General features: G+C 44.2%; 1 protein-coding gene across 1 annotated transcript in view; it reads right to left on the reverse strand.

Moving 5' to 3' along the window:
- LOC126544999 (trypsin-1-like) overlaps positions 1 to 27856 on the reverse strand; it is a 104307-nt gene that overhangs the window by 31797 nt on the left and 44654 nt on the right. The window contains exons 2-3 of the mRNA XM_050192592.3: positions 23678 to 23705; positions 2304 to 2392 (exon numbers count right to left, since the gene is read on the reverse strand). Of these exons, the coding sequence (XP_050048549.1) occupies positions 2304 to 2392; positions 23678 to 23705 (117 nt within the window). The remainder of the gene's footprint in view (positions 1 to 2303; positions 2393 to 23677; positions 23706 to 27856) is intronic.

Below are 27856 nucleotides of genomic sequence, written 5' to 3' on the forward strand. Positions count from 1 at the left end.
GAAGCAGTGACAGGTGTTGCTGCACTATCCTTTTAGGATCACCAAAGCGTTTTTTGAGAAGTTCCACGGCATCTGCGTACCAAGTTTCAGAAGTCGGTAAACGGGAAATGGCCGCTGTTGCTTCCCCCGCAAGATGATGCTGTAAATAGAAAAACTTCGTCTTTGTCGATATAGCGTTGTTGAGTTGAACAGTCTGTTCGAACTGCTGCTCCCAGTGAGCTGCCCATTTGTGAATGTCTTCTGTAAATGTTGGCATATTAAGATTCGGTATCCTTGGGCCGATTCTGGGCATACCATCAGGAACTGTTAATGTTGCACGCATTCTTAGGAGCAGGCTCCTGTGTACTGTCCACGCGTTCCAAAGCTGCGATCTTGCAGCGAATCTCGGCAAGCATGCTGATAGCTTCATCGTTATAGTCTGCAGGAGTTACGTATTCTGCTTCGAGCTCATCATCGGCTATGTGCTCTTCGATCGCATCGTTAAGCTTCGAGAGCTCGTTGTTGCTAGTAGATAGGCGGTCGAAAATACATGAAAACTTGGGCTTGTCCATGGTAGGATCTGTCAGTAGCAACCGGGCTTCCCGCAGAATCTTCGCATTGTGTGCTTGTCGAGCCGACCGCTTGGTCTTGAGGCGATCCATCCGATTAGCTCTTGAGATAGAGGTCTAGTCTCCACGCCGATCATGAACAATACGCTATCCAGTCAGACCTCGCAGCCCGCAACGCGAAGAGGGGGAGTACAAGGTCCCTTGAGACGTGCGATGATGAAGGAAACGTGTCCCCACGGAGGTTTTCGGCACCAAAACGTAGAAAACTAACGAGGCGTCAAGAAACCAGAGAGATACTCATCGTTCCAACTTCTTTTCTCGCAGTGCTCGCCTGCTCACGTTTATTCCACTTTTTCTAGACGCCTCTACAGCGAAGAGTCCTACGACGAATTTGTCTGTACAGTGAAGGACTATAGGCGTCCCTAGCGGCTGACGAATGGACATAGGGGCGTTGCCAGTATGCCCTCCGTAGCCGCCACAGGACGGCGGTGGGCATAGGAAGCGCCGGCCGATACCACAACAAAGACCGTGCGGGAAGGTCCAAACACTTCAGTAGATATGGCAGGCCGTGTAGCGCCAGCAGACGAACCAAGCATTGTAACTGTACTTTGCGTGGCTCCTAGATATTGCTGCTTAGCATACCACGAACCTCGTTGCCATAGCGTCGGCGGCAGTCACACATTCCCTCACATTAAGTGTGCGGAGGAACATATGCGATTTAATTCACTCAGTGTCTCTTGAATTCGTGCTAAAATAACGGTTTTATTTTGCTGAACGTTCTCAGCCTGCCTGATTGCGAGCGATGCGGTACACGATCTTTACAACTTTGGCGAAGGATTTTGGGTGTCCCGAGCGCTTCGTTATAGAGGCGTTTGCCTGTATAAGAGGCCCACTTGGGCTTGTCCCTTTCGGTGAGTCACTTGTCAGATTCTATATTGTTTGTGGGTGTTCGATATATCTTAGTCCACAAAATGGTAATTTGATGCATTATCGCAAAGTCAAGGGCCATTTTTTAAAAATAAATTTATTTAAGGAGAGGTTGGTGCCTTTGTGTGGCGCCGGCTACTCCTATTGCGTGATAGTTATCGTCGGAAAGTTGTGAACAATCACCAAACTGGACAAATAAACACATGAACGAACATTCACGGTACTAAGCCTCAGTACTGCAATATAAGTAAATGCCCGCACAACAGAAGAGTCCACATAGCATCAACACTCACAAAACCGAGATGTTCACACGCAACACATGAGTTAACACAGCATAAATGTTCACAAAACCAAGATATTTACACAGAAGATGTTGGGCATTTGAATACCACACTCTAAATGCAACAAATACAAATGCTACATGAACACGAAGACACAATGAAGATGTAATTAATGGTGCCTGTTAATAATAACACTGCGAGCTAGAGCTATTGTATGACTTAGTATTTTTGTGATATTTTTGATTCCACCAAAAATTGTACTAAGGCGCGCAGCGATGGTTTGAAGTTTTTCTGTTGGCCATGTACCTAAATTGCATTTTCCCTCATTGCATTTTCCCTCATTTTATTCCGTGCTAGATGTGCTGACGTAATGTATTTCCTTCACCATTTAAAATAGTTATTGTACTGGAAGACGGTCGTTCGGGAAACGACCATTTTCAGGTTATTATGCACATATATTTATGTTCCCCTTGCTGTTCTGTGCGAAAATTCGTACGGCGTATGAACAAAACTTGGATGTACAAGAACAAATGGTTGCTGTGCGTACCATGAATGGGATAGGCTCGCCAGCATCCCGGCCTCCGACCACCCTCCTGGAGCGGTGCTGCTCCGAGGCAGCGCTCGGGCAAAGTGGCCCTGTAGTCAGAATAGTAAACACAGTGGCGGTTCTCTGGGTATCACATTTGAACGCCTGTTAAGTTTAGAAGCACCACTATTTGAGCAAATTTCGAAAGCGCAGAGTTATAATGCGAAAGCACCATGTGCTCCATTACACGAAAATCCGTCGTAGTCGGCGGCGTGACCGAATGATGGTACTAAAAATGGCCGACGGCGCGAAGAGTAAAAACACGTCCAACAATGCTCGGATAGACGTCAAATTTCTCAGGGAGGTTTCTGTAAACAAAGTAAATTAATTCCTTTAAAAATAATGTTGGGAAACCCGGGCCTCCGGGGCGCGAGGCGAGCACGCTTCCCCGACGCCACGGCGGCTCCACGGTTATGTGCCTAGTGCGTGCGTCGTTGGTCACGTGACGGCGCAGACCATGGGGAGGGGGTGGCGCCACGTCACGCGTGTGTACAATGAGCGTATAAAAAAACATTAATGTCCATTCGAACGGCGCTGAGCGCTCCTTCGAGTTACGAACTCTTCGCGGGCAAGCGAGCGCGTTAAGACGATTGGCGCGTTTTTATTTGGCCTTACAGAGGCGCGCACTTTGAACGCAGGCGAGAGCTTGCGCGGACAAGGAACGCACAGAAAAAACATTTCATCAGAGAGACTATAGTGCTTTCGCATTCCCACACGTAAGCAGTCTTAAGTGTCTCTGCCGAATTTTTGACGTGCTGTCGCAGCCAAAGCACTCAGCTATAAGTTTGAAGCCTTTCAAAGCTATGATTTAATTTTGGCAGTTTCGAGTAGTGCAAGGCAGGTTAACTACAGCATGAAAGCCAAGGAACGAAAGGCTAAACAAACAACTCGTTGTAATCTCCAAGCTGTGGTCGAGTATCCCGAATGTTAGTTATATTCATTCCTATTCTGTGTCTGACCGTCAGGTTGGAAAGTTCCTTTGTCATTCGCCAAACTTCTCGGTCCATGCATGGTCGTCAAAAAATCAGCTTATCGGAGAACGGTGAACTTGCTTGACTAACATTTCCTATACGTATCGTGCAGCCGCTGCATGGCGCGACGGCGCAGCAAACAGCTTCACCAATGGCTGAAATTTTATCCGCGGCATCTGAAGCGCACAACTCTTCGGACCATAGGTCGGCAAAATAAACTAAACTCACTCAGTCTCACAAAATAGACATTGAGCTTAGGGCTCACCTAGACTCAGAATAACCTGAGTAAAGATTTCTCATGTTACGACGTCGGCACTCGCAGAACTTGCAGTCCTGCGTGGCGCTCTTCAGTTTACTGATCGTGAACCTCCGAAGCAGCGGGTAATATTTCGTGAATTGAAACGACCATCACAATGTCTGCAGTTATTCCTCTGACGCGACTACCATCAGTAGTTGATGGTTGAAAATACAGGCCTTTATCACCACATCACACAAATAGGAGACGAAATTATCTTTAAGTTCTTGCCTCCCACTGTGGCATAATTGGCAATGATAGCGCAGATGGAACTGCTGTAACATTGCATGAAGAGAGATAGTGTGTTCCTATCCCACTTTCAAGGATTAACGCTGCTAGACAACTTCATCGGATTGACGATCCGTAATCGCTAAAGGAGTAGAATCATCCAAGTTAAACAGGCGCCAGAAAGCACACTCGGAGCCCCTCGCTACAGCTCCGAACTCCAGCCGAGATCCCTAGTCGCGAGGCAACTGTCCTGCTTAAGCTATGGTTCGGAGTTGCGTTTACGAAAGTCTACTCTGAATTCATTAGAATTGTTGATGGTGCGTGCACTGCCGACAGTTTCGTTGAGATCATCATCACATCATCGTCATCGTCGTCGTCATCATCATCAGTCTATTTCATCATCATCATCAGTCAATGAAGCTGGGTAGCATGGCTGCTCTGGGTACAGTACAGGTCAGTATAGAATTCTTCCGCTTCTTTTACTATATCTTCAAATTGCTGATGATATTACCCTGCTTATCTTTCAGTGCATACATCTTGTCTTGTCCTATCCCAAGTTTTCTTCTCAATCATTTCATCCTGCGTCAATTTTTTTACTCATTCCTCAGTCTTTCTCACGTTATAACTCCGAATATCCCTTACTTTCTCCTTGTTGATCAGTTTTGACAGTTCCACGAACTCTGTCTGATCTCTTGAGTTGGACACTTTCCTCTTTTGTCGTTTCTTTATTAGGTCCCTTATTACTTGGGAGAGCTTACCTACTGGTTACCTTGCTGCCTTACCTTCCGCTTAAATCAGCCCAGTTAGGGTCTCATTGATTACCTCTATGTCATCTTCATACGTCTGTTCTAAAGCTGCATATTTGTTTGCAAGCACGAGCCTGAATTGGTCCGCTTTTGCTCTTACTGCGTCTAGGTCGACCTGTTTCTTCTTGACTCTTTCTCTCTTCATATTGAGGGAACTCCCAGACCTCACTAACCTATGACCACTACACTTTACCACACCTAACACTTCTACATCCTGCACTATGCTGGGATTGGCAGAGAGTACGAGATTTATTTCATTTCTTATTTATCCATTAGGGCTTTTCCAGATCCACTTCCTGTTGCTACGCTTCCTGAAGAAGGTATTCATTTTAGGAGCTTACTTTCCGCGCATTGTACCAAAATCTCTCCTCTGTGTTCCTAGAGTCAATACCGTTGTTGCCAATTGCTTGTTCACCAGCCTGCTTTTTCCCCACTTTTGTATTGAAGTCGCCCATGACTACAGTATACTGAGTTTGCACTTTTCTCATCGCTAATTCAACATCTTCATAAGGCTGTTTTATTGCTTCATCATCGTGAGTGGAGGTTAGAGCGTAGGCTTGTACTACCTTTATTATATACCTCTTATTTGCTTTTATTACTACCTCTAGCCTCTCATTAATGCTGTAGAATGCATCAATTTTCCCGCTATGTCCTCATAGATTAGAGGTCCTGCCCCGTATTGTTTCTTATCTCGAGGTCCTCTGTAGCAGAGGACGTGGCCGTTAGTCAGCACTGTATAAGCCTCACCAGTTCTAACCTCACTAAGGCGAATAATATCCCACGCAATGCCTGATAATTCCTGAAAGAGTCCTGCTAAGCTAGCTTCACTCGAGAGGGTTCGTGTGTTAAACGTTGGGAGGTCCAGTTTACAGTGGCGGCCTCTCCGGATCCAGAAATACTTAGCACCCTCTGCCGCGTCGCAGGTCTGACTGCCGCCTTGGTCAGGTGCTCCGCAGCCGCTGGGGTCTGAGGGCCATGGGTTAATTGTAGTGGTCACGAAGGACGTAGTGGCTGAATACTGCACCAGGGAGGCCAATTCCTGTTCTATTTAGTGAGTGTCTTTGTTGAAGCTCAGTGGGCCTTCCTGCTTTGGTTGCACCTGGGGCCCTATAACGTAAAACTATTCCAATATGTTTCTATTCCAATTTCTTGACGTCAAATTTGCGTAACCACTGACGCAAGCACCGGGCGGTCACCCACAGGGTTGTCTAAACAGACCAATCAAACGCTCTCCTCGTTGATAGGAGGTCACTTTTGTTTGCTTGAAAAACGAATAACATTGCCTACACTGAGCGGCTTGTCGTATCTAATTGGCTGGCAAGAGGCGAGGAGAACGCTCAAGTGGAGAGGGATTCACTGGGGCAGAGCCAGTGCACTGAAAATCGATAACCGGATGAAAAGGGTGGTGCCGGCGTCTGCGATTGGTCGGCTTTCCCTTACTTAGCTTGTGGTGGCTGGTCGAAAATCGCGGCGGCATGCAACGGAAGCTTAAGAATGACGCTAAAACTGACCCCCAGCAAAGAAGAGTTGGCAGAATGAGGTAGTAAACGTGCCGAAAGTGCTTGAAAACCTTACACGGTCACGCAAGAAGTTTTGTTATACGCAAATACACCCATGCTCTCCGGCAGGTGCGAGTAGCCAGCGTCTCAGCGATCGGTGGCAGCCATCTTTTATTCCTTTCGGAACGGGGCAGCCTGCGGCTATTCCGAAAAAAAATCACTTTTGTTCGGCATATTAATGCATCTTTATCGAGCACACGTCACTTTGACGCGGTGAGTTCCTGCGATTTTGTGACGTCGCGTGACAGGCAGGTGAAGTGGGTGCAGCCCGAAAACTTTTTACCAATAGCCGAGGGCTAACGGCGAAAAGGGGTCGAATCAGAAATAACTGTTTTTCTTTTTTCTGTCAAATCATGCATAATCAGTTTGCACACATCATATCAGATGGGGAGGTATTGCGGTTTTCGTGACGTCGCGTGACAGAGAGCTGGTCTAAAAAAGTTTTCGACCTATCGCGGATAGCTGATAGCAGAATTGGAATAGAAAAGTTTGGAATAGTTTTACGTTATAGCGCCCCTGAACTAGTATTCCACTGGTCCCACTGGCTCTCGGCATATTTTTTTTTTTTTTTGCTCGTGTCAGGCGCCACTCGAAGCCTGAATGTGTAGTGTACTGGATGAGGATTCGAGCTTACGACATTTAGATTAGATGCCCGGCGTTCCACCTCTGCCCCACGCCACCGCTTCATTCACATAGCTACAAACGGAACACCCCACCAACCCGCGCTCCGGCGAGCCGCAGGTATGACGCTTGATTCGGGCAAGTGTTTACTGAGTGACATGTGCATTAGTGGATATCGCGCACCACCGAAAGAAGGTAAAAGAGGCAATCAGCAAAAGCAAAAGCGCCCCCGTACTAGCGAAAGGCTAATTTCCAGCGGTGGCTGAATTCCATAAAAGAAAAAGAAAAGGATTTGAACTGTTGACTATAGCATCCGAACATCCGAAATAGCTCAGTCAGATAACCCTGTAGGTAGCGAGGCCACCTCAAGGCGCACAAGACCAGCCCAGAGGAACCTACATGCTTCAAAACTCACTTGAATTATCCGCGATAGATTGGTTTTGCGATCGCGGTAGGTAGCACTATGTTATTTATTCGACTCCATTCCACTGTCTCTGGCCGCATCGAGAGAAACGAGAGAAGAAACAAAAAATAAAGAAGTGAAAAAGTGAAGAAAAAATTTACAAATGATTCTAACATCGTGGTTCTGAACCGCACGTCAGCAGGCGACCGTGAAGGCGGCTAGATACACTAGACACTTTCAGCAAGCTAGGACAGCACTCAAAGTAGAGAGGAAGGAAAATATAGCGGAACGGGTCTCCGCGCTCACCCGATGGCCACGAGCCACGTAAGCACGGGGACGCACCTAGCTGCTTACTGGCGCATCTAGCTGCCACAGTCACCGAAGAAACCTTTTTAAGACCCAGTCGCTAACGAATCAGGAATGCTATGCCGCCTAGTAACTACAGCAAACGTGCAGGTGGTGCGATCAGTTAGAGACATACGGGGCGCTATAACGTAAAGCTATTCTAAACTTTTCTATTCCAATTCTGCAATCGGACCTCCGCGATTGGCCAATTTTCTTTTGGACCACCCCCACTTCGCCTGTCTGCCACGCGACGTCACGAAAACCGTGATAGCTGCCCATCTGATATGACGCGTATACACACTGATTATGCAAAATTGGACCGAACAAAAGAAAAATTATTTCTGATTCGACGCCTTTTCGCCATAGCCCTATAGGCTATTGGTCAAGAGTTTTCGAGCTGCACACACTTCACCTGCCTGTCACGCGACGTCACAAAATCACAAAAATTTACCCCGTCAAAGTGACGTGTGTACTTTAAAGATGCATTAATATGCCGAACGAAACGGAATTTTTTTTCTGAATATCCGCAGGCTGCCCCGTTCAGAAAGGAATAAAAGATGGCTGCCGCCGATCGCTCAGGCACTGGCTACTCGCACCTACCAGAGAGCATAGCTTTATTTGCGTACAATAAATCTTTTTGCGTGGCCGTGTAACGTTTTCGAGCACTTTCGGCATGTTCATGACCTCGCTCTGCCAACTCTTGGCTGAGGATCCGTTTTAGCGGCATTATTGACCTTCCGTTGCATGCCGCCGCGAATTTCGACCAGCCACCACAAGCTCAGTAAAGAAAAGCGGACCCTCTTCATCCAATTATCGATTTTCAGTGCACTGGCTCGGCCCCATCGAATCCCTCTCCACTTGAGCGTGCTTCTCGCCTCTTGTCAGCCAATTAGATAAAACAAGCCGCTCAGTGTAGGCAATGTTATTCGTTTTTAATGTAAACAAAAGTGACCCCCTATAAACGAGGATAGCGTTTGATTGGTTTGTTCAGACAACCCTGCGGGTCACCGTCCGATGCTTGCGTCGGTGGTTACGCAAATTTGACGTCAAGAGATTGGACTAAAAAGATATTGGAATAGTTTTACGTTATAGCGCCCATGGTTTGTACACTTCGCGCAGGGGAACAACCGTGCAAGAAATGATTACCAGAACGCGTCATGCGCCACATCGAGGACAGAGCCGTTCATCGATCATCGGTCATCTATTATTTGGCAATTCTTATTTTGATGCACAGAGATAGTCCTTCTCCTACACTGGCACAATTAAACAATAGGTATTTGTCTACAAGCAGGATACTGGAACGTAGACCACACTGTTTATGGGCGCGCAACGCTGTGATCACTTTCTATCCTACACATCGGACAGAATCATGTACTGTACATCGGACTCTGTGTTGTGCATAGGACAACTGTCCTGTACGATTCCTTTTGATATGGTGAACATTCCCTTGTACGCGGAACATTCTCTTTCTTGACCTACTTTCTATTCTGTCATCCTTTTTTTCCCTCTGTAATGTAACTGACCGTTCACTTTTCTGGTTAATCTCTTTACCTTCCTCTCATTATATTCTTTCTCAGGCTCATTCGCCAAAATCAGGCTCAGGTACGCTCACTCACACTCATGGACCCATACTCACTTGTGCTCACCCAGACTCACTAAATCATGGGCTCGACTACATTCGTAGAACCACAGTCAGATTCTCTCTGATTCATGGGGACTTGGCATCGCACGAAGTCTTGTGGACTTAAAAACAACGGGGGTCAAATGTGATTCAGACACACTGGCGCAAGTTGTGTCTTCGTCCACTTTCATTTCACGTTTCGCTATTATTTATACACTTCAATTAAAAGCACAAATAATATCCCCTATGCTTTCGGTGGCTTCATTGTCTCCTGGTGTTGTGAACTCACTCAGACACACAATTTCAAATTGACGTGGGTATCACTCTAACGCATGCTCACGCCCACTTCAACTCGCCTCGAGTCACCCCGCTTCATGATCAACTTTACAGGGGCTTATGTCAACTTACACACACTGGGACTCACTTCGGCTGACTCGGGCTCTGACTCACGAGCGGCTCTGAAATTGAGGGAGTCGATTCATGAGTGAGTTCGCGGACGTGCTCGTATGTTCCGAAGCGCTGGGCGCACGGCTTGGTCAGTGTATTCCGCCGCGGTTCTAGGCAGTTTGTATTTCCCATGTAACATTTCTGAGCTTTGAACACAAAAAGTGGTACTATCCGCACAACTGATTGTGTGCTTCTGAAATGAAGGCGCGCGAAAGCGGCATTTAATGTAGTCTGAATGAGAAATTTAGAGTTCAGTTCAGAGCCTGAACAAAACTTAGTCAAGGCATACAGACTTGCAGCACCGTCGCTAGCTACCTCTGCCGACAGATCACAAGCTTATCGCGCCGCGGTCACATTGTGATTGTTAGTTTTCCCTCGGACAGCGTATCGTCTGTCTCTTTACGTATGAAGCCTGAACGCATTTATTGGTCAACATTGTAATAACAGCTAGCGCAAAAGATAGCACAATAAAGGCAGACGACACAGGTGCCAAAAGCATGCACGACACAAGAGCTAACGGCACAGCGTCGTCTGTCTACCTTTGCCTCATTTTTTTGCAGTGTAAGTCTTACTCACGATCCGAAGAGAGTCTTCTTGTCTCACTTCTATACAACAATTTGAAGGTTCCATCAGCAGTGGCTGAAATCATTCAAATCTGCAGGTTACACTAGATTTAGGGGGTAAACACCCTTTGGTTAAATGGTATATTTAGAATGTGAATGAACGTAGAGGAAAATTTGTTGCTTTCAAGCGATGAAATACATCTTCATGGGAATTATGAAGGATAGGGCATTGCCTTCCTGTTTTGGCTTCTGCGAAAGCAATAATTCACTCTTGGCCGCTGCAAGCAACCCACGCTACAAGCAACCCACGCTACAAGCAACCCACGCTGTAGCGAGCACTTTGAACCAGCTGCAGGTGTGACAGTGTGACAGCTGCAGGTGTGAATAGTGTGACCCACACACTATTCAACTTTTATTTCTTTTTTTTTTTTTAAGGAAAGGACAAGTGTTGATCTACGTCGGCATCGAACACTTTTTTGCAGCTAATGCAATAGTTCATTCGTACAGATTATTTATGTGGTGCCATTTCCGTTGTTTATATAGCCACAGATTTGGCGGGCACGACAACAAATCTTAAATAAGTTGCCATTTGTCTCGTACTTTTTGCCAGCCTTCAGGAAAAAATACCAGTCGACGGCTCTGCGAAAATTTGGCCTTGCGATGTCATGGAAGGAGCTGTACGGTACGCTCTGTCTTGTACGGTAATGCCATCGTCATAAATTATTCTCGCTGCACCTTTATTTTCCGTTTAAAAACACGTGCGATTTCATTCGCATTTCTACGCAAAGGTTACAAATCAAGTATAACTGTACAGCGGTGGGTGGCGATTCAATCGGCGCACGTTCGCTATGTGTGTAGCCCTTTGGTACTAAGCAGCAGCTGCAGCAACAACAGCAGCGGCAACAACAACAACAACAACAACAACAACAACAACAACAACAACAACAACAACAACAACAACAACAACAATAATAATAATAATAAAATTATTATTAATAATAACAGATGTGCTTGTCAGCAGCATGGGCTTGGAGCAAGAAAGTGCAGGAAACTGCACGACAAAGTATCAACGGAGTGGCGTTTTGGGCACTTTATTATTCCATAAGTACGACCAAAGAAGCGAGAACTGGACACAGACATTAAACAAAAGACACACACACACACACACACGCACGCACGCACGCACGCACACACACACACAGGCGCTGTGTGTGTGAAGTATCAACGCTCTTTTTGTAGCACGACCGCATGCGCTCGTGTCGTCCAGCGTAAGCCTTCTACTAGCGGCTTCTTGTAATGTTATTTCTGATGCAATATACACGGTGATCAATTTTAAGAGGAAGCTTTAGCTCGGGCCCAACTCCGACGCGGCCTATTCAAATACATGTAAAACGCAAAAACGTTTTTCTGAGATAACCCCTGGACCGATTTTGATTAAATTTGTTGCATTTGAGAGAAAAAGTTAAATTCTAGTGACTGTTGGAAGCGGAATTTCGATTTATGGCTGGAATTTTCTTAAAAAGATTTTCAAATATTTGACCGTTTGAAAAGAATAAAAGCACGAAGTTTACAAATTCATAGCTCTGCATGAAGAACCGATATCACGGTTCTGTAAACGGCATCCATTAGATCATTCAAAGCGGACAAATTCGATATGTCATTTTACATGTTACGTGAATTTGTTACGTTGGTTACAAGGGTTCTGCAAAAAATGTATTCCCCATTAGAAAATTTTTTTAGATTCATGTGTAACATATCAATTTTGTCCGCTTTAGATGTACTATTAGATATAATTCACAGAATTGTATTATCATTTTTCGTTGTTGAGTTACAGAGTTGTAAACCTGATAGTATTGTTTTTTGAAAATTTTCAATTTTCGCCAATGTTTAATAAAAATTGACAACCTAACTCAAAAATTCGAAACCAACAGTCACTAGATTTTAACTTTTTCTTTTAAATGCAACCAACCTCGTCAAATTTGGTGCCGTTGTTGCCGAGAAAAACGAATTCTCCTTTTACATGTATTTAGATAGGAGCACCCGAGCTAAAGCTTCCTCTTAAGCTTTATGGAATTTTTAAAAGTAGCCTGTTGCAGATAGCAAAATTCTAGTCATTGAGTTGGACTATTCAGAGAGGCGGACATTACCTGTACGAGAATTCGGAACACCTATTGAACTGATTGATGAAAATTCACTAATTAACTTCTGACTTAACTACTTTACGGCACAGATTGCAATTTATGAATTGTAGTTGACGAGCTTGCAAGGCGTATCCACTTGGAATGAATTTCCAGAATGACGCCAGTTTGGTGATATGCGCCGTCAAACTCGCCGTAAAAATGCACTGTTGTTCCACTTACTTTTTTAACATAACGCTCTTTTATACATTCACGCACAAAAGTAACTGGAACGCCCGTGTATTTCGTCCCACATTTTGGGAAATAAAATCTCAAAACTGGTGTCACCCTGGAAATTCATTTCAAGTGGATCCGTCCTGCAAGCTCAACGGCTACAATTCGTGATTCGGAATATAGGTCGTAAAGTAATTAATTAAGAAGTTAATTAGTGATTTGTTGTTAATCAGTTGAATATGTGTTTCGATTTCTCGTGCTAGTAATGTCAGCTTCTTCGAATAATCCAGCTCGACGACAAGCATTACGCTATCAGCCGCAGGCGATTCCTAAAATACCGTAAAACTTAAAGATGGTCACCCTGTACATATACGTGTGTTATTTCGTTCGCATAGTGCTGTTCGATATTTAGGAGATAGATGCTTTGGCTCCTCCGTGATACATGGTTGGAAATGCTGAGCCGTGTAGGTCGTCGGAGTTAAGAAAACGCGCAACGTGTTTGGCATCGTGTCAACTTGTTTTTGATTCTTCTTCTTGTTAGCTGAACTGCGAAGTGTTTCAGATTGTATCGGGTTTAATACGGGCGGAGCAATTGCCGGCAACTCTTTCAAGGCTATAGGCCCGCCTGCACCAAGGAACAGCTCTCCTCATCCTTCGTATAGCGCAGGCTGAGAGTTCACTTCGCAAAATGTTTGGAACACGTTCGAAAACAGAAGCGTCACTATAGTGCATCATATATTCTGATTACACGAGTAGGTTCATGAAGCCTGATCCTGCTGGAAACAGCTAGTACCGCATAGACTCGTGTAAGGGCTGCACTTGTTTATTCACAATTTTGGTGAGGTGCTGCCCCTACACGGGACCGAACCTTTTCGTCAAAATGGTGCCGGTGCAGCCTTGACTAGTGCACACCCCCAGATGCCCGGATGTACCATTGCATCATGGGTCAACCCGCAGCTCTCGCCATATAGTGGCGGCATGCGGAAGTCAGCGAGCGAAAATTCGCCGATGCGCGCGCGCGTCATCGGGGTGCCAAACGCGATTGTTTCTCCGTTGCAATTCTTTTTCCAAATTTTTGGCTGCCAAGTTGGGGATGCGGCCTTTACACGGGTGCCGCCCTTACACGGGTCTATACTGTACTATTCTTAGTAAACTGAATGACTGGAGCATTGCAAATTCAATGTCAAATAAATACTGGATGGATGGATGTGTGTTGTTTAATGGCGCAAGGGCCAAGTATGGCCAAAGAGCGCCATGACTGATACAAATAAATACTAAAACAACTCAAGCGATTTTAGCTACACCATACAAGGGACCGTATTCACAAAGGTTTTCTTTCGTAAGTGTTCTTGGCCATTCTCCGGCCACCTTCGCTTTTGATAGGCCCAACGTTAGGACTGACGGACGGATGGATGGATGGATGGATGGATGGATGGATGGATGGATGGACGGACGGACGGACGGATGGATGGATGGATCGGCGGCCCACCTCGACGACAGGGTCTTTGGAGGAACTGCCTCCTTCCTATAATTACATTACCCGCCGTGGTTGCTCAGTGGCTATCGTGTTAGGCTGCTGAGCACGAGGTCGCGGGATCGAATCCCGGCCACGGCGGCCGCATTTCGATGGGGGCGAAATGCGAAAACGCCCGTGTACTTAGATTTAGGTGCACGTTAAAGAACCCCAGGTGGTCGAAATTTCCGGAGTCCCCCACTACGGCGTGGCTCATAATCAGAAAGTGGTTTTGGCACATAAAACCCCATAATTTAATTTTTTATAATTACATTGCACTCCTACAACATGTGTTTGAGTGGTGCTGGTCCCTCCTGGCACAATTTGCCCGTGTCGTCCTGATGCTTATCTGGGAAGGTGCGTTTCAGATGGAATGGGTTAGGGAAGCTGTTCGTCTGGAGCTGTTTCCAGGCGACGGCCTGCCTCCTGTTCAATTTGGGACTCTGCGGTGGGTATACCCTTCTCGCGTTTAGACATGCATTGGTTATGCCATTGTATCCAGTGAGCCTGTCCAGTTCTGCGCGAGGAGTGTTCGCTATCGTGCGAGAGGCGTTGCCCTGTTCGGCGCAGCGGTTGACTAAAATTTTGGGGCGCTATAACGTAAAGCTATTCCAAACTTTTCTATTCCAATTCTGCAATCAGCCCTCCGCGATTGGTCAAGTACTTTTTTGGACCACTTCGCCTGTCTGTCACGCGACGCCACGAAAACAGCGCTAACTCGATCCCCATCTGATATTTGTTTGTTTGTTTGTTTGTTTATTGGTTTCTTTCCAATACAAGGAAAAAGCGAAGGGAGAGCTAAAGGCTACTAGCCTGACGAGGCCCTCCCTCCGCATACAGTTTCGACAATATTACAAAAGAGATTTGAGAAAAACAGCACACACATTTGTAGTTACACTCTACACAGTTCTATGTCATAGAGGATCTAGTTCATATCACTGCACACAAATATATAAAACAGATTTCTTGTCATAGATGTGACAGAACGGGAAAAAAAAAAAAAAAAAAAACATATGAACGCAAATGCAAAATGTCAATCATCGTAGCGAACATATGAAAAAAGAAAAAAGGCGACATCCAACACACAGTAAAAAGAGCACTGTTTTACAGACAAACGCTACATATGGTTTTAAATGAGATGTCACTGGTAGCGAATTTCTTTCTCGATAACCATTGTTTTGAATGTTTTTTTCTTAATCGATTTGTTGAGGTCGACATCATCTGGAAGTTTATTTAGAAGCACCGGAATTTGGTAATTTAAATGTTGTTTTCCATAATTCGTGCGTGTTCGAGGCTTTCTGCGCTCTTGCCTTCGAAGGGCGAGCGTGTGTGTTTCAGCGGGATTGCTAAATGCGTGTAGTTTATGTTTTTGTACATACTGCAATAACTTGAAGCAATAAATTTCATCAGCTCTTAGCAGAGAATACTTTACAAACAGTGGACCTGTTGGCAAGTCTTGTGGGTATCCTGCATATCTTTCGAGTAGGCGAAGTACACGCTTCTGAAACTTTAGTATTCGGAGGTAGTTTCTACTAGAGGTTGTACCCCAAACCAAAATACAGTAGGAAAGTCTGGAATAAAAGAGAGTATAATAAAGAGAAACTTTAAGCCACAAAGGTATAAGTGAGCTTATTCTATACAAGCAGCCGAGCGATCTACTGAGCTCCAAAGCAAGATTATCAATGTGGGTGTTCCAAGACAAATTTTCTTGGAACCATACTCCCAGAAATTTTTGCTTAACCTCTTGTTTTAACGGAGTGCCCCGAAAGGTAATATGAATATCATTCTTCATTGGTTTGTTAATCGGAGCGAATATAATATATTTAGTTTTATTAGTATTCAACTGTAACCTGTTGGCATGTAACCAGTCAGAAAGTGACTCCATATACTTATTAACAATCTCCTGAAGCTCTGTAAGGGTACGTGCAGTGAAGAAAATATTCGTGTCATCTGCGTACATTATTAGTTTAGGGGAATTATAGATGCTACAGAGATCATTAATATAGACTAAGAATAATAGCGGTCCAAGAATAGAGCCTTGAGGAACACCTTGTTTAATTACTATTTTTGTAGTCGTTCCTTGGTGGACACTTACATATTGAAGCCTATTGCTTAAGTAACTCTCTATCAGTTTAAGGACGACGCCGCGAACACCGTATCTTTTTAGTTTAATTAATAGCACATCATGACACACTGAGTCAAAAGCTTTTCGTAGATCTACAAACAGTCCTAGCGTGTAAAGCCTGTGCTCAAAGTTATGTATAATATCATGCTTGATACTGAGAAGTGCGTCCTCGGTAGATTTTCCTTTTTGAAATCCGAACTGCATGTCACTTATTACCCCATATTTCGCAAAGAATTTTTCTAGTCTTATATTTATGGCCCCTTCAAATACTTTCGATAGAACAGGCAGGACCGAGATTGGCCTATAGTTGCTTATGTCTCCTTCAGCACCACCCTTGTGAATAGGACAGATGCGGGCTATCTTGAGCGAGTCAGGGAAGATTCCAGTCTCAAACATTTATTATGTCTGCTAGGATGGGGGATAGGATTTCAGACACATGTTTAATTGGCATTGCTTTAATTTCATCAGAACCAGAAGCAACATTATTTCTAATCCCATTGATAAGTTTGTTGATTTCGTGAGGAGTTACTGGTGCGAGAACCATAGAGTTCACTATCGTAACGCTGTTATCAACCAAGTTATGCTCTTCATCATTTTCCTGCTCGTACACTGCGCTCGTGGCAAAATAGGCGTTAAGGGCGGTGGCCGCTTCAAGACCGGTTAGTGTGCCTGTAGGTGTGACTATTTTTAGTACGGTACATTGTTCTTTCTTCCCAGTTAGATTTTTTACTTCATTCCATATTTTCCTAGGATCCTTACCTATTTTGGCAAAAACCTGTTCATAATATTCTACCTTAGCATTTTTAATTTCACTGCTCAGTTTATTTCTATACTGTTTGAAAGTGATTAGGGCATCTTCTCCTCGCGTTTTTAAAAACATATGGAACAAACGGTTCTTTTTTGTTATTTTCTTTAATAAGGAGTTGTTAATCCAGGGCTTCCGTATTCTTTTACATCTTGGCCTACTCAGTTCCGTTGGAAATGCTTGATTGTAGCATGCAATAAGTTTATCAAGAAAAATATTGTACGCCTTACTAGGGTCGTCTTTTAATACGCATGCCCAATCAACGGTAGCAACCAGAACGTAAAAGAGTTTCAATGACTGATCATTTATCCTGCGGATGATCTTCTTTGGTACATGACTACGTTTACCACACAAAGAGGGGATAAGACAAAAAACTGGAAGGTGATCACTAATTCCTAGCGTCAGCAATCCAGCAGCACAATTCGGTGGGTGTATGTTCGTAATACATACATCAAGCAAAGTTGCAATATTGGGTGTCACTCTTGTTGCTTCGACGATAGTGTTTACACATGCGTAAGATGTGACTAATTCTGTCAGTTGTCTTGAAGGGGCATCATGCGATAGCATATCTATGTTGACGTCACCCATTATCACGAAAGACAGACCAGTACAAGTAAGGTGTCGCAGTAGATTGTCTAGGAACTCGAAGAAATTTGTTTTGTTACCTGCGGGTGGCCTATAGATAACGGCAGCTACATTGTTTTCCACATGTATGGTAAGGCACTCAACATCATTGTTAACGACCGAAAAATCACGCAAAACTTCATGAGACATAGGTCGTTTGATGTACGCGGCTACGCCACCGCCCCTTCCATGCGACCTAACAGCACCTTGATAAGCATAGTTTTGAAAGAATGGGGGTTGTTCTTCAACTCTTAACCACGTTTCTGTGAATAACATCAAATTAAATTCAACGGTCAATGAAGTGAAGAAGTCGCGTAATTCTTCTTGTTTGTTTCTTATACTGCGCACGTTCAAGTGGAACACTCGCAATTGGTTCTGAGTAGTCTCTGCCAAAGAATTGAAGGCGTTTATAGTATAGTAGTGAGAAGAGTTTAAAGCTGCCATATTCTTGCTTGTTGCTATTTCTGGCATGTGGTTAATCACTTCACTTAGTTTCGCGGGACATTTTTTCCAGGTCACTCGTAGCGTTTATCCGCAAAGTTGCAGACTGTTCGTCCCTTCGAGCAAAGATTTTGCCACCGTTTGTCCACACAAACTTCCAGCCTACTTCACGCTTTTTCTTTGTCGCCGCACCGAGAAGCTGCTTACCATGACGGGTAAGATGCTCATTCACGTAGACTGGCTTAGATTCTTCAAAACCCAGTTTTGTAGTGTTAATCCGGATTTTTCTGGCCTTCTGAAGGACAGCATTGCGTTTTGTGCGTCGGACAAAACGAACGATGATATTTGTCTCATCATGTCTTGCAGTCGGCACTCTGTGGCATGCATCAATGTCGGCATCGGTAATTTCTTCATCCACAAGCGCACCAATCTTTTTAATTATGATCACTGGCTCGCCATCAAGTGGCACTCCCTTAATTTCGAGGTTATTTCCCCTCTGGTATTGCTCCAGCTCCTCGATGCGGCGTGACAGTCGCGCGTTGTCAGCTTTAAGATCTTTATTTTCTTGAAGCAAATTATGAATGTCATCTCTTAGTGTCCTTAGGTCCTGAATGTCTTCTTTCAGTGTCTTTACATCTTGCAAGCTATCTTTGATTGCCCTGAGCTCAGCTCTCAGCTCCCGCCGCAAGTCCTCAATCGCTTTAGCCGTTTCCCCTGGCATAATAAATCGATGCAAAAGTAAACAAAGATTTACAACAAGTAAATCAGCAGCAGACTAGGCCACATGTACATTCGGCAGGTGCGTTCGGCAGCGGTGCACTGGTATTGTTTTGGAATAGCAAAGGACAATGCTTACCTGCAAAGAGCAGATATGAATCTCAGTGACGTTGAACACAGGTGCACCGCTGCCGAACTGCCGTGAGGAAGGATTCGGCGATCCCTTTTAAGCCCAGCAGAAGATGCTTGCAGCCCTCTGTCGTCGCAAAACCAATGCTTGCGGTTAACAGCCGATGTCTGGGGGGCGTCAGTCTTGCCTTCACGTCGATCCCAGCAGTGCGGTCTGTGCTGGCCGATAGCAATCTTCTACGGCTTCTGCGATGAAAGAACTGCAAAGAGCAGATATGAATCTCAGTGACGTTGAACACAGGTGCACCGCTGCCGAACTGCCGTGAGGAAGGATTCGGCGATCCCTTTTAAGCCCAGCAGAAGATGCTTGCAGCCCTCTGTCGTCGCAAAACCAATGCTTGCGGTTAACAGCCGATGTCTGGGGGGCGTCAGTCTTGCCTTCACGTCGATCCCAGCAGTGCGGTCTGTGCTGGCCGATAGCAATCTTCTACGGCTTCTGCGATGAAAGAACTGCAAAGAGCAGATATGAATCTCAGTGACGTTGAACACAGGTGCACCGCTGCCGAACTGCCGTGAGGAAGGATTCGGCGATCCCTTTTAAGCCCAGCAGAAGATGCTTGCAGCCCTCTGTCGTCGCAAAACCAATGCTTGCGGTTAACAGCCGATGTCTGGGGGGCGTCAGTCTTGCCTTCACGTCGATCCCAGCAGTGCGGTCTGTGCTGGCCGATAGCAATCTTCTACGGCTTCTGCGATGAAAGAACTGCAAAGAGCAGATATGAATCTCAGTGACGTTGAACACAGGTGCACCGCTGCCGAACTGCGTGTACACACTGATTATGCATAATTGGAAAGAACGAAAGAAAAATAGTTATTTCTGATTCGACGCCTTTTCGCCATTAGCTCTCGGCTATTGGTTAAAAGTTTTCGGGCGACAACCATTTCACCCGCCTGTCACGCGACGTCACAAAACCACAAAAACTCACCCCGTCACAGTGACGTGTGCACGTTAAAGATACTATAATATGCCGAACAAAATTGAATTTTCTTCTGAATTAGATAAGACGATCGCTCAGTGTAGGCAACTTTATTCGTTTTTAAAGCAAACAAAAGTGACCTCCTATAAACGAGGGGAGCATTTGATTGGTTTGTTCAGACAACCCTGCGGGTCACCGCCCTATGCTTGCGTCGGCGGTTACGCAAATTTGAAGTCAGGAGATTGGAATAAGAACATATTGGAACAGTTTTACATTATATGTTCTCAGCATTCATTCAGCTGCGGTTAGCCACTTACTTTTTAAAAATCCTCGGTTCAAGTAACGTGAACTCTGTATACGCGTTCCTACTTTGCGCTCTTTAGTCTCTTCGATTTACTCGCCGTGGTTGCTTAGTGGCTATGGTGTTGGGCTGCTAAGCACGAGGTCGCGGGATCGAATCCCGGCCACGGCGGCGCATTTCGGTGGGGGCGAATACACCCATGTACTTAGAATTAGATGCACGTTAAAGAAACCAAAGTGGTCTAAATTTCCGGAGTCCCCACTACGCGTGCCTCATAATCAGAAAGTGGTTTTGGCACGTAAAAGTCTTTGCGAGTTGCTGATTTTAACTGAGAAGCTATCAATTTGTGCTGGCGACATCTGCGCATGGCATCAGCTGTAGCGCACCCATTCGTTCACGCTCGGCAACGAATTATAATGCTGGACAAAGGCCGCGACTAAGAGTGTCGTTGTACCTACGTAGGCAAGGCCGGGCCTCTCCAAGAAAGTGCCCCTTTGTTGGTTTAACGTACAGTACCTACCACTAATACGGCACCTTTTTGCCTTACGCGTCAATGGCTAAACGATTTTTAACAATGAAACACAGCGATATCTCGGAGCCATTATGAACAGATATGTCTTTCGGGGCGCTGACATGCATTGCTGACCACAATTGTTAATCTCGCATTTCTCGGCTGTAAATTGTGCAGTTGAAGTTGCAATCTTACAATTGAAAACCAGAAACTCGCTGCGGTACAGCGCGCCTGCTCTATATCTGGGAACTGCTAGCACGATTCGTGCACTTCTCCGAGCATGACGTGTATTGATAAGACATGTCTCGCTCTCTCGTGATCATCTGATCACTAAAATGTGCTTTTTGGATATCTTGGAAATTCATATTAAGCACTTGACTCGGTTTCGTCAGCGTCGTCTCGTTTGCCAGCCTCTTAATCCATCATGCCTATACCTGCCATCAGCATTGACGCTTGCTAGAAGAGCATTGTCACCTTTCTAGTGTATGCGACAACCCAAAATGCGGCAAAATATTCCTGGCATCTTAAGAAAAGCTGGAGAACTGCCGGGACTTCAAAACAAGCTACGCTGCAATATTATTCTTTGCGATGTGCACAGCCTCCTGAATACGCATATATACTGGCGCTGCTGTTAATTCAGTCTGCATGTACAGTATTCACTCTTAGAAACTGCGCAGTTAAGGACCGGATGAGCGTAAGCCGACAGATACGGACGAGCGCAGAGCTGTAATGCCGGCTTTTTTTTTTTTTTAGTTTCGTTTCAAGAAACACGATCTCTTGCAAGTTGACTCTGATGGACCCGTTCGCACTTCACAAACAAAATTTTTCTGGGAGCCTTCTCGGTAGCTAGACTTTCACTACAAATATTTGTATGCGATGTGAAATTTCGCTGGAGTTGTTCTTCTTAGTGCACGTCTAAAGCTGATTATAAAGTTCAACAATAAAATAAATGAATAATTTCACCCATGATTTTCTTGGTGTTATGTTATTGTTCTTGTTGGCTTCGTGTGGTTGTTCATGTTTGTACAACTGGCCACAAAAGCTTACGGACCGCGGAATCTGAAAAAAGAAAAGCTCAATATCTGAGCAGCTTAGGAACTCCCAGCCTGGTGTTTGGATTTCCCGGTTGTAGTATTATATAGGAACAACAAGATGTTGTATGGTTTTACTGGCTACGGTCGCAAACTGCTCGGAAGTTCAACGTTTCCTCAGATACTGCGGTCAGTAAACTTTCATTGGTTGAATGTACATGAATACATACGAGAGATAGACTGTATTCTTGGTCTTGGAGATCTAGAAAACTGTAGTTGTTGTTGCTGGCTCCGTGCGCCTTGTTATAAGCTTGGATTTACACACATAGCACTCCTGCAGCCGCGCCTAATCAAAAGGAAGCAGGGATATACTGACGTCTACATTAGCGCGCAAAGAAATATTTCCACAAGTCAGACATCGTATGGACTGCCACATAGTTAGAATCCGGCACTCAAGAGGACGCTGTAGCTCAGGGTCAACTCCGATTTACTTATTCACAAATGCTTTGGAAACGCAGAAACGCTCTCAATAGGCAACCGCTAGGACCGATTCGAATGAAATTTTTGAAGCGTTTAGCTGTGTTTGGAAACTAATCTTAAGTTATTATTATTATTATTATTCCTATTATTATTATTATTATTATTATTATTATTATTATTATTATTATTATTATTATTATTATTATTAACCGCGATATTTTGGTGAATGTGTAACCGTTCTTGCGTGCCGATCCCGAAGATAGCGCCGTCTAACAACGGTAAAAAATTGCACGCTGGTACCGCTAGCCTTAAGGGGGACGTTTATGCCCGAACATTCGCGCTCGGCAACACTTTCCAGTAAAACAGCTATTATTTTATTAGCAGTAGATTTGTCTTTTCGAAACACCTCTCAGTGGCATCACTTATTTCTTCGCGCAGCCAGGTCTCAGCACAACGATGTTAGGATCGTGTTGCGGTAACGAAATTCCTTTAGATGTCTGTTCACTAGCTGATTAACTATGCGATTTTTTTTACTTATTGAGAGATTGTGTCATGCATGCAAATAACCAGTGCTTTATCTTCCCTGTCTCTATTTTATCTAAGTTTATTGCAGATCAGCGTTACTTCTTTTCCTTGATCCTTTTCAGTCTTTGCAATTTGGCATAGATTCTTGCGCTTGTGTGGCGTTGACTGAGAGCAGTCGTTTTGAATGCACTTGTATGTATATCGTGTCTTTTGCAAAGCCTGTCAAAAAATTTTAAAGATCACCTGTAAGAAACGGCACATTTCTATTCCTTGAGTGGTATTACTCAGTTGAAGAGCCAGACATTAATTACACGAGAAATCGAAATGCATAATCGCCTCATTAACAAAATTTCACGGATTATATTTTTTAAATATTTACTTTCCGGCACATACTGCAGTTTAGAAATTGTAGCCTGGTAGTTCGCAAGGCTACTTGAAACGATTTCTGAGGACGGCACCTGTTTTGAGATATACATTCTCAAGTTTGCGGCGAAATGGATTGGCGTTCCAGTGATTTTTGTGCTTGAACGCATCAAACGGCGTTTATTTTTTATTTTTTTAATGTGGAACAGTGCATTCATACCCCACATTCGGCGCCGCTTGTCTCGAAATTGGTGTCGTCTTCAAAATTCGTTCCAAGCAGATATGCTTTGTAATCGCACCGGCTACATCTCGCAAATTGTGATATGCTCTGTACTTAGGTAAAACTTAATTAGTGAAATTTAATTAATTAGGTAACTATGCAGCTCAAGAACTACAATTGTACTATCTGCCACAGGTGATTTAAAAAAATGTTTAGCCTTCGCAAGAACACCCAGTATTAAAGACCCTTTGAATATACAAGGCCTCCCAAGGTATATTAACCTAGATTGGTCACTCCTGTTCAGCAATTACAAGCTTCTGCTAACGTTCGCGCAATATGAACGAATGCCGAGTGATATTCACTTACGTTGGTCATCTTTGTATTGCTTCCAGAACTGCAAAACAGAAAACAAAACAAAATGTCATAATTAGGAAGCGCAGTTTTAGCTTCGCGCAGGTGCGAACCATTGAGCTATCACGAATGGCTTGCGGTTTCCGTTTGCTATATCGTTTACAATCTTTTCTTCTTCTTTGAATAAGTGCACCAAACTTATGAAACTGCCTGTGATAGCTATCGCAATTTTGCCATTGCAGTTCAGTAGGTTGCAGAGGCTGGCATTACTTTCGTAAGAAATCATGACGTCTAATGCGATAATAAATTAAAAGAATATTTGCTTCAACGCAGAGGCTTTATTGTTTGCTGGCGACCTAAAACTGTTCAGAAAGGTTGAAAGCATGCCTAACTGTCTGTTACAGGCAGAATGACCTCTTCTCCATCGAGCAATGGTGTGTGACAGATGAACTTCAAGTGAGCATGAAGAAGACTTCAATGATGTTGCTCGCTAGTATCGAGAAGCAATTATGCCTTTCGACACAATTGCTTAATGTTTGGTGATATCTTTCTCGCGGTAAAGCACGGCGGGTGTATCGTGTGCAGGGCTATGATATTGACATCGACTGCAGGTTCAATTTTCGCTTGCATGTGTCGCATGTTATTATTCTAGCCCCAGGAGCGCTCGGTGTGATTTCGTGCCTTAGCAAAAACACAAAAAAAAGTTTGTAGATTTCATTGTTTCCCGGTTCGCTACTACACCACTGTGCAGTTTTGTCTTGAGTTTGCACCCGGGCCGTTGGACTCACTGGCTCTTTAGTTTAAGAACTTCATTTAGAGCGAAACAAATTTTACTCTTATTGGTTGTACATGACAGGTATAACAGGCGCCGGCGGTTTTACAGCGGCATGCAGTTGTATTTTAACGGATCTTGGACTGGTGTATTTGTCCGATTGGAGGCTTGGGCGCGACATAAGCTTTTTACAAACGCCAAGTTGTGCATGGGTAGGCTGGATTGTGATCTACGTTCGCCATCGCTGCGTTTTCGTGTTCCGGGTGGCAAAACTCGGAAGTGTATGCGCACATTCTATCCGAATTTTACTCTGTTTGTGCAATCACGCAATTGCAAAAAAAAGCAACAATACGTAAACATAATACGACGATGCGTTGAAGTAGTTTGAATAGAAACAGAAGGTCAGCGTGATTACGTCGGCAGCGAAGTAAGGGCAATGACAATCATCCAACCGTGCGAGAACAAGGTCCAGTGTCCGTGTTAGCAAAGCGGTGATGCTTAGAAACGTTTTATGGACCCGACCCTAATGTCACTGCTGTATCTATAAATACCATTCCAGACGACCGACGCGTATTGGAGTTGATGAAGACAGATTGTTGTGTACAACTTGCGGAATGGTGTAGAAGAATTGAATTGTCTCGATAGTCGGCAAACTGAGCCAAGAGAGCGCATACGCCGTATTGCAACGCGTTTAGTGTGAGCTGAAAAGTGTAAGGTCGTATCAAAAAGTAGACCGACATCATTGATCTCACAGGCTTTACACAATGGCACAGAAATCTACAGAATAAGAAAAAGAAATGCTTGCTGTTATGCGTGTGAAAGTCATGACTTTGGTCTTAACAGCATTCAAGGTGAGGTTATGTTTGCACCATTTAGAAAAAGAAAACAGGCCAGACTGCAGAACGCGTCAGTCATCAACAGTAAGAATTTTCTTTAAAATGTTAATGTCATCGGCATATAGAAGGAAGGCAGAGTTCCGAATAACGGAATGGGGGAACGTCATAAATAAACATTTTAAAAAGGAGTGGTCCTAATACTCATCCTTGAGGGACGCCGTTAGTTACCATGTAAAAAGAAGTTCGGCCATTGACGTTAACATAACATGATCTAGCAAGAAGATAACTGCGCAAGAGATTGACGAATCCACACCAGAGTGCACAAGCGTAATCAGAAGCAGTGAGTGGCAGACTACATCAAAGGCTTTGCTCAGGTCTTAGAAAATCTTAGGCGAGAAACAGAGAAGCGAAATCGGGCGATAACTCGAGACATTGGTTCTACAGCCAGACTTGAATACAGGAAGAACACGAGCAGTTTTCCGCATGTAAGGCAAAGTGGAAGTATTGAAAGAGTTATTATATATAGATGTCAATACTGATGCAAATATTTTGCCGTAAGCGTCTAGAATTGCGGAGGGTGTGCCACCAGGGCCGCAGGGTAGGAAAGGCTTCAAGCGCTTAACGCATTCGCTGATGAGTTTTTTTATCAAACAACACAGCACTATAGATGTAGGAACCGTCCTTCGCTGCTGACTGACACCAGCGTTGAAGCCTGAACCTTGATATAAGGATGAGAAATTGGGAGCAAAATATTCCGCTACTGCTTGTACTTCTACTCCGCTTGAGTCGAGCAGGCTAAAAAGCTCTCCCCGTTTACTAGAGCGCTTGCGGATATATTATCGAAATTCCGCCGGCCGGTTAGAGGCTCCCTTTTCCAAGGATGCAGTATACGAGTCGCAATCCCGCTTATAGAGGCGTTTGCAGAGTCCGAAAAAAAAAGCGCAGTTTTTCTTTCCACTCTTTAAGCACATGCCTTCTGGATTATCGGTGCGTGCGATCTTTATACTTCACGGCAGCTTTAATTTCAGTTGAGAACTAGTGGGATAATTAGAGCGTTTAGGTAATAATAATAATAATAATAATAATAATAATAATAGTAAAACTGAATAACCAGTTCTTGTGATTACATTTTTAATTGACATTTGTTGAATGTGGGTCTTTTTATATTTAATGTTTACTGACTGCTTAAAAGAAGTGTTTAAAAGCAAAAGACATTCGACTCATGTTGCGGACGCAGGCACTACGGACATAAGGACATAAAACCACCGAGCTCGCCATTTTCTGTGAAAAGTACTGTATTCATTATGACAACGTGAACTGTCGAGGAGGCCACTCGGTTGTCGACAGGCACGTGAATGAAGTATCCAAGTATCGAAGTAGTGATTAAATTGGGATACAAGTTGAAATCGCAAATCGCACTGGCGACGCTTGTCTACCAAATAGAAAATGCTCTAGCACCTGTTGCTAGATAATCCTTCCCGAAGCGTACCAGTACAAACAGTGGCGTTGCACGTAGTTTTGTTTCGCAGTTTGCAAATGAATTTTTTTTTGGCGATGCATTAAGTAGAATGCCGAAGCATTTCGCAGCAACTTTAACCAACAACTGCTCGAAACGGGCACTGGTCGATGAATTCGTGTCACCGGACAGTCAGTCATGCCTCGAGCACTGACCAGTTGCAGTTCAATTGCTATGTGCCATAAAATAATTCATAACAAAGTTAGTCAATTCTGTTTCTTAGCTCTCGTGCGAGTAAAACCAGTATGGATTATTCCTCCCCAACAGCTATAGGTCGGGGAGGAAAAGCCGTCTGCCTTGAATATATGGCGCAGCTTTTTAAAGAGAGAGAGAGAACGACGCACGGTACGCTACACACCACTGCAACGAAATCAGTTCAAAATAGTTTACTCTTATTTTATTAATATTTAGGAAATAAAAGCAAAATATTTTGCTTGGAAACAGCTATGTTACAAACATGGTGTGCGATCGCCGGGGCAGTCCTGACTGATCTTCCGGTGACCGCCTCGTTCACACAGTGGTATTCACACCTGGGTTCAACCGCCAAGTGCTCTAGTGCCAGATGCTTCGCGGGACTATATGCTCAAGTATAGTATAGTAGCATAGCTCTTTATCTGACAATTATTTTGACTCTTTGCTTACACAATTATCGCACACGGCACGCAATCTCAGCTGCTTCTAAAATCTCCCGGATCGTTTGGTTAGCACTTGTTCCCAAAACGGGCACAACTGTGCTTTTTTGCACGGAATTTCGGCCAACAAGGTAGTGCCAGGGAGCGCACCTTTCTTCTCCGTAATAAAGCAATAAATCACAACATAAAACCTGCACACATCGGTTCTTAGGTGTCTCTAAAACATAGACATTTTATCCCTTTAATTACAGCACAAATGGATGCCCGAAAAAATATTTTCTATCTAAATGTGCAAAACACATCGAGAATAAGCATAATTAACCAAAACAAAAAAATATTTTGCGGAAACTTTTTCAGCAACAGGGAAGAAATACCCAGCAGACAACTGGAAGTGGGCTTCACCCTTCTTTTCTTTTCTTTTTTTTTTTTTTTTTACAG

This window comes from Dermacentor andersoni, chromosome 1 (genome assembly GCF_023375885.2).
Source record: "Dermacentor andersoni chromosome 1, qqDerAnde1_hic_scaffold, whole genome shotgun sequence".
NCBI classification, from domain to species: Eukaryota; Metazoa; Arthropoda; class Arachnida; order Ixodida; family Ixodidae; genus Dermacentor; species Dermacentor andersoni.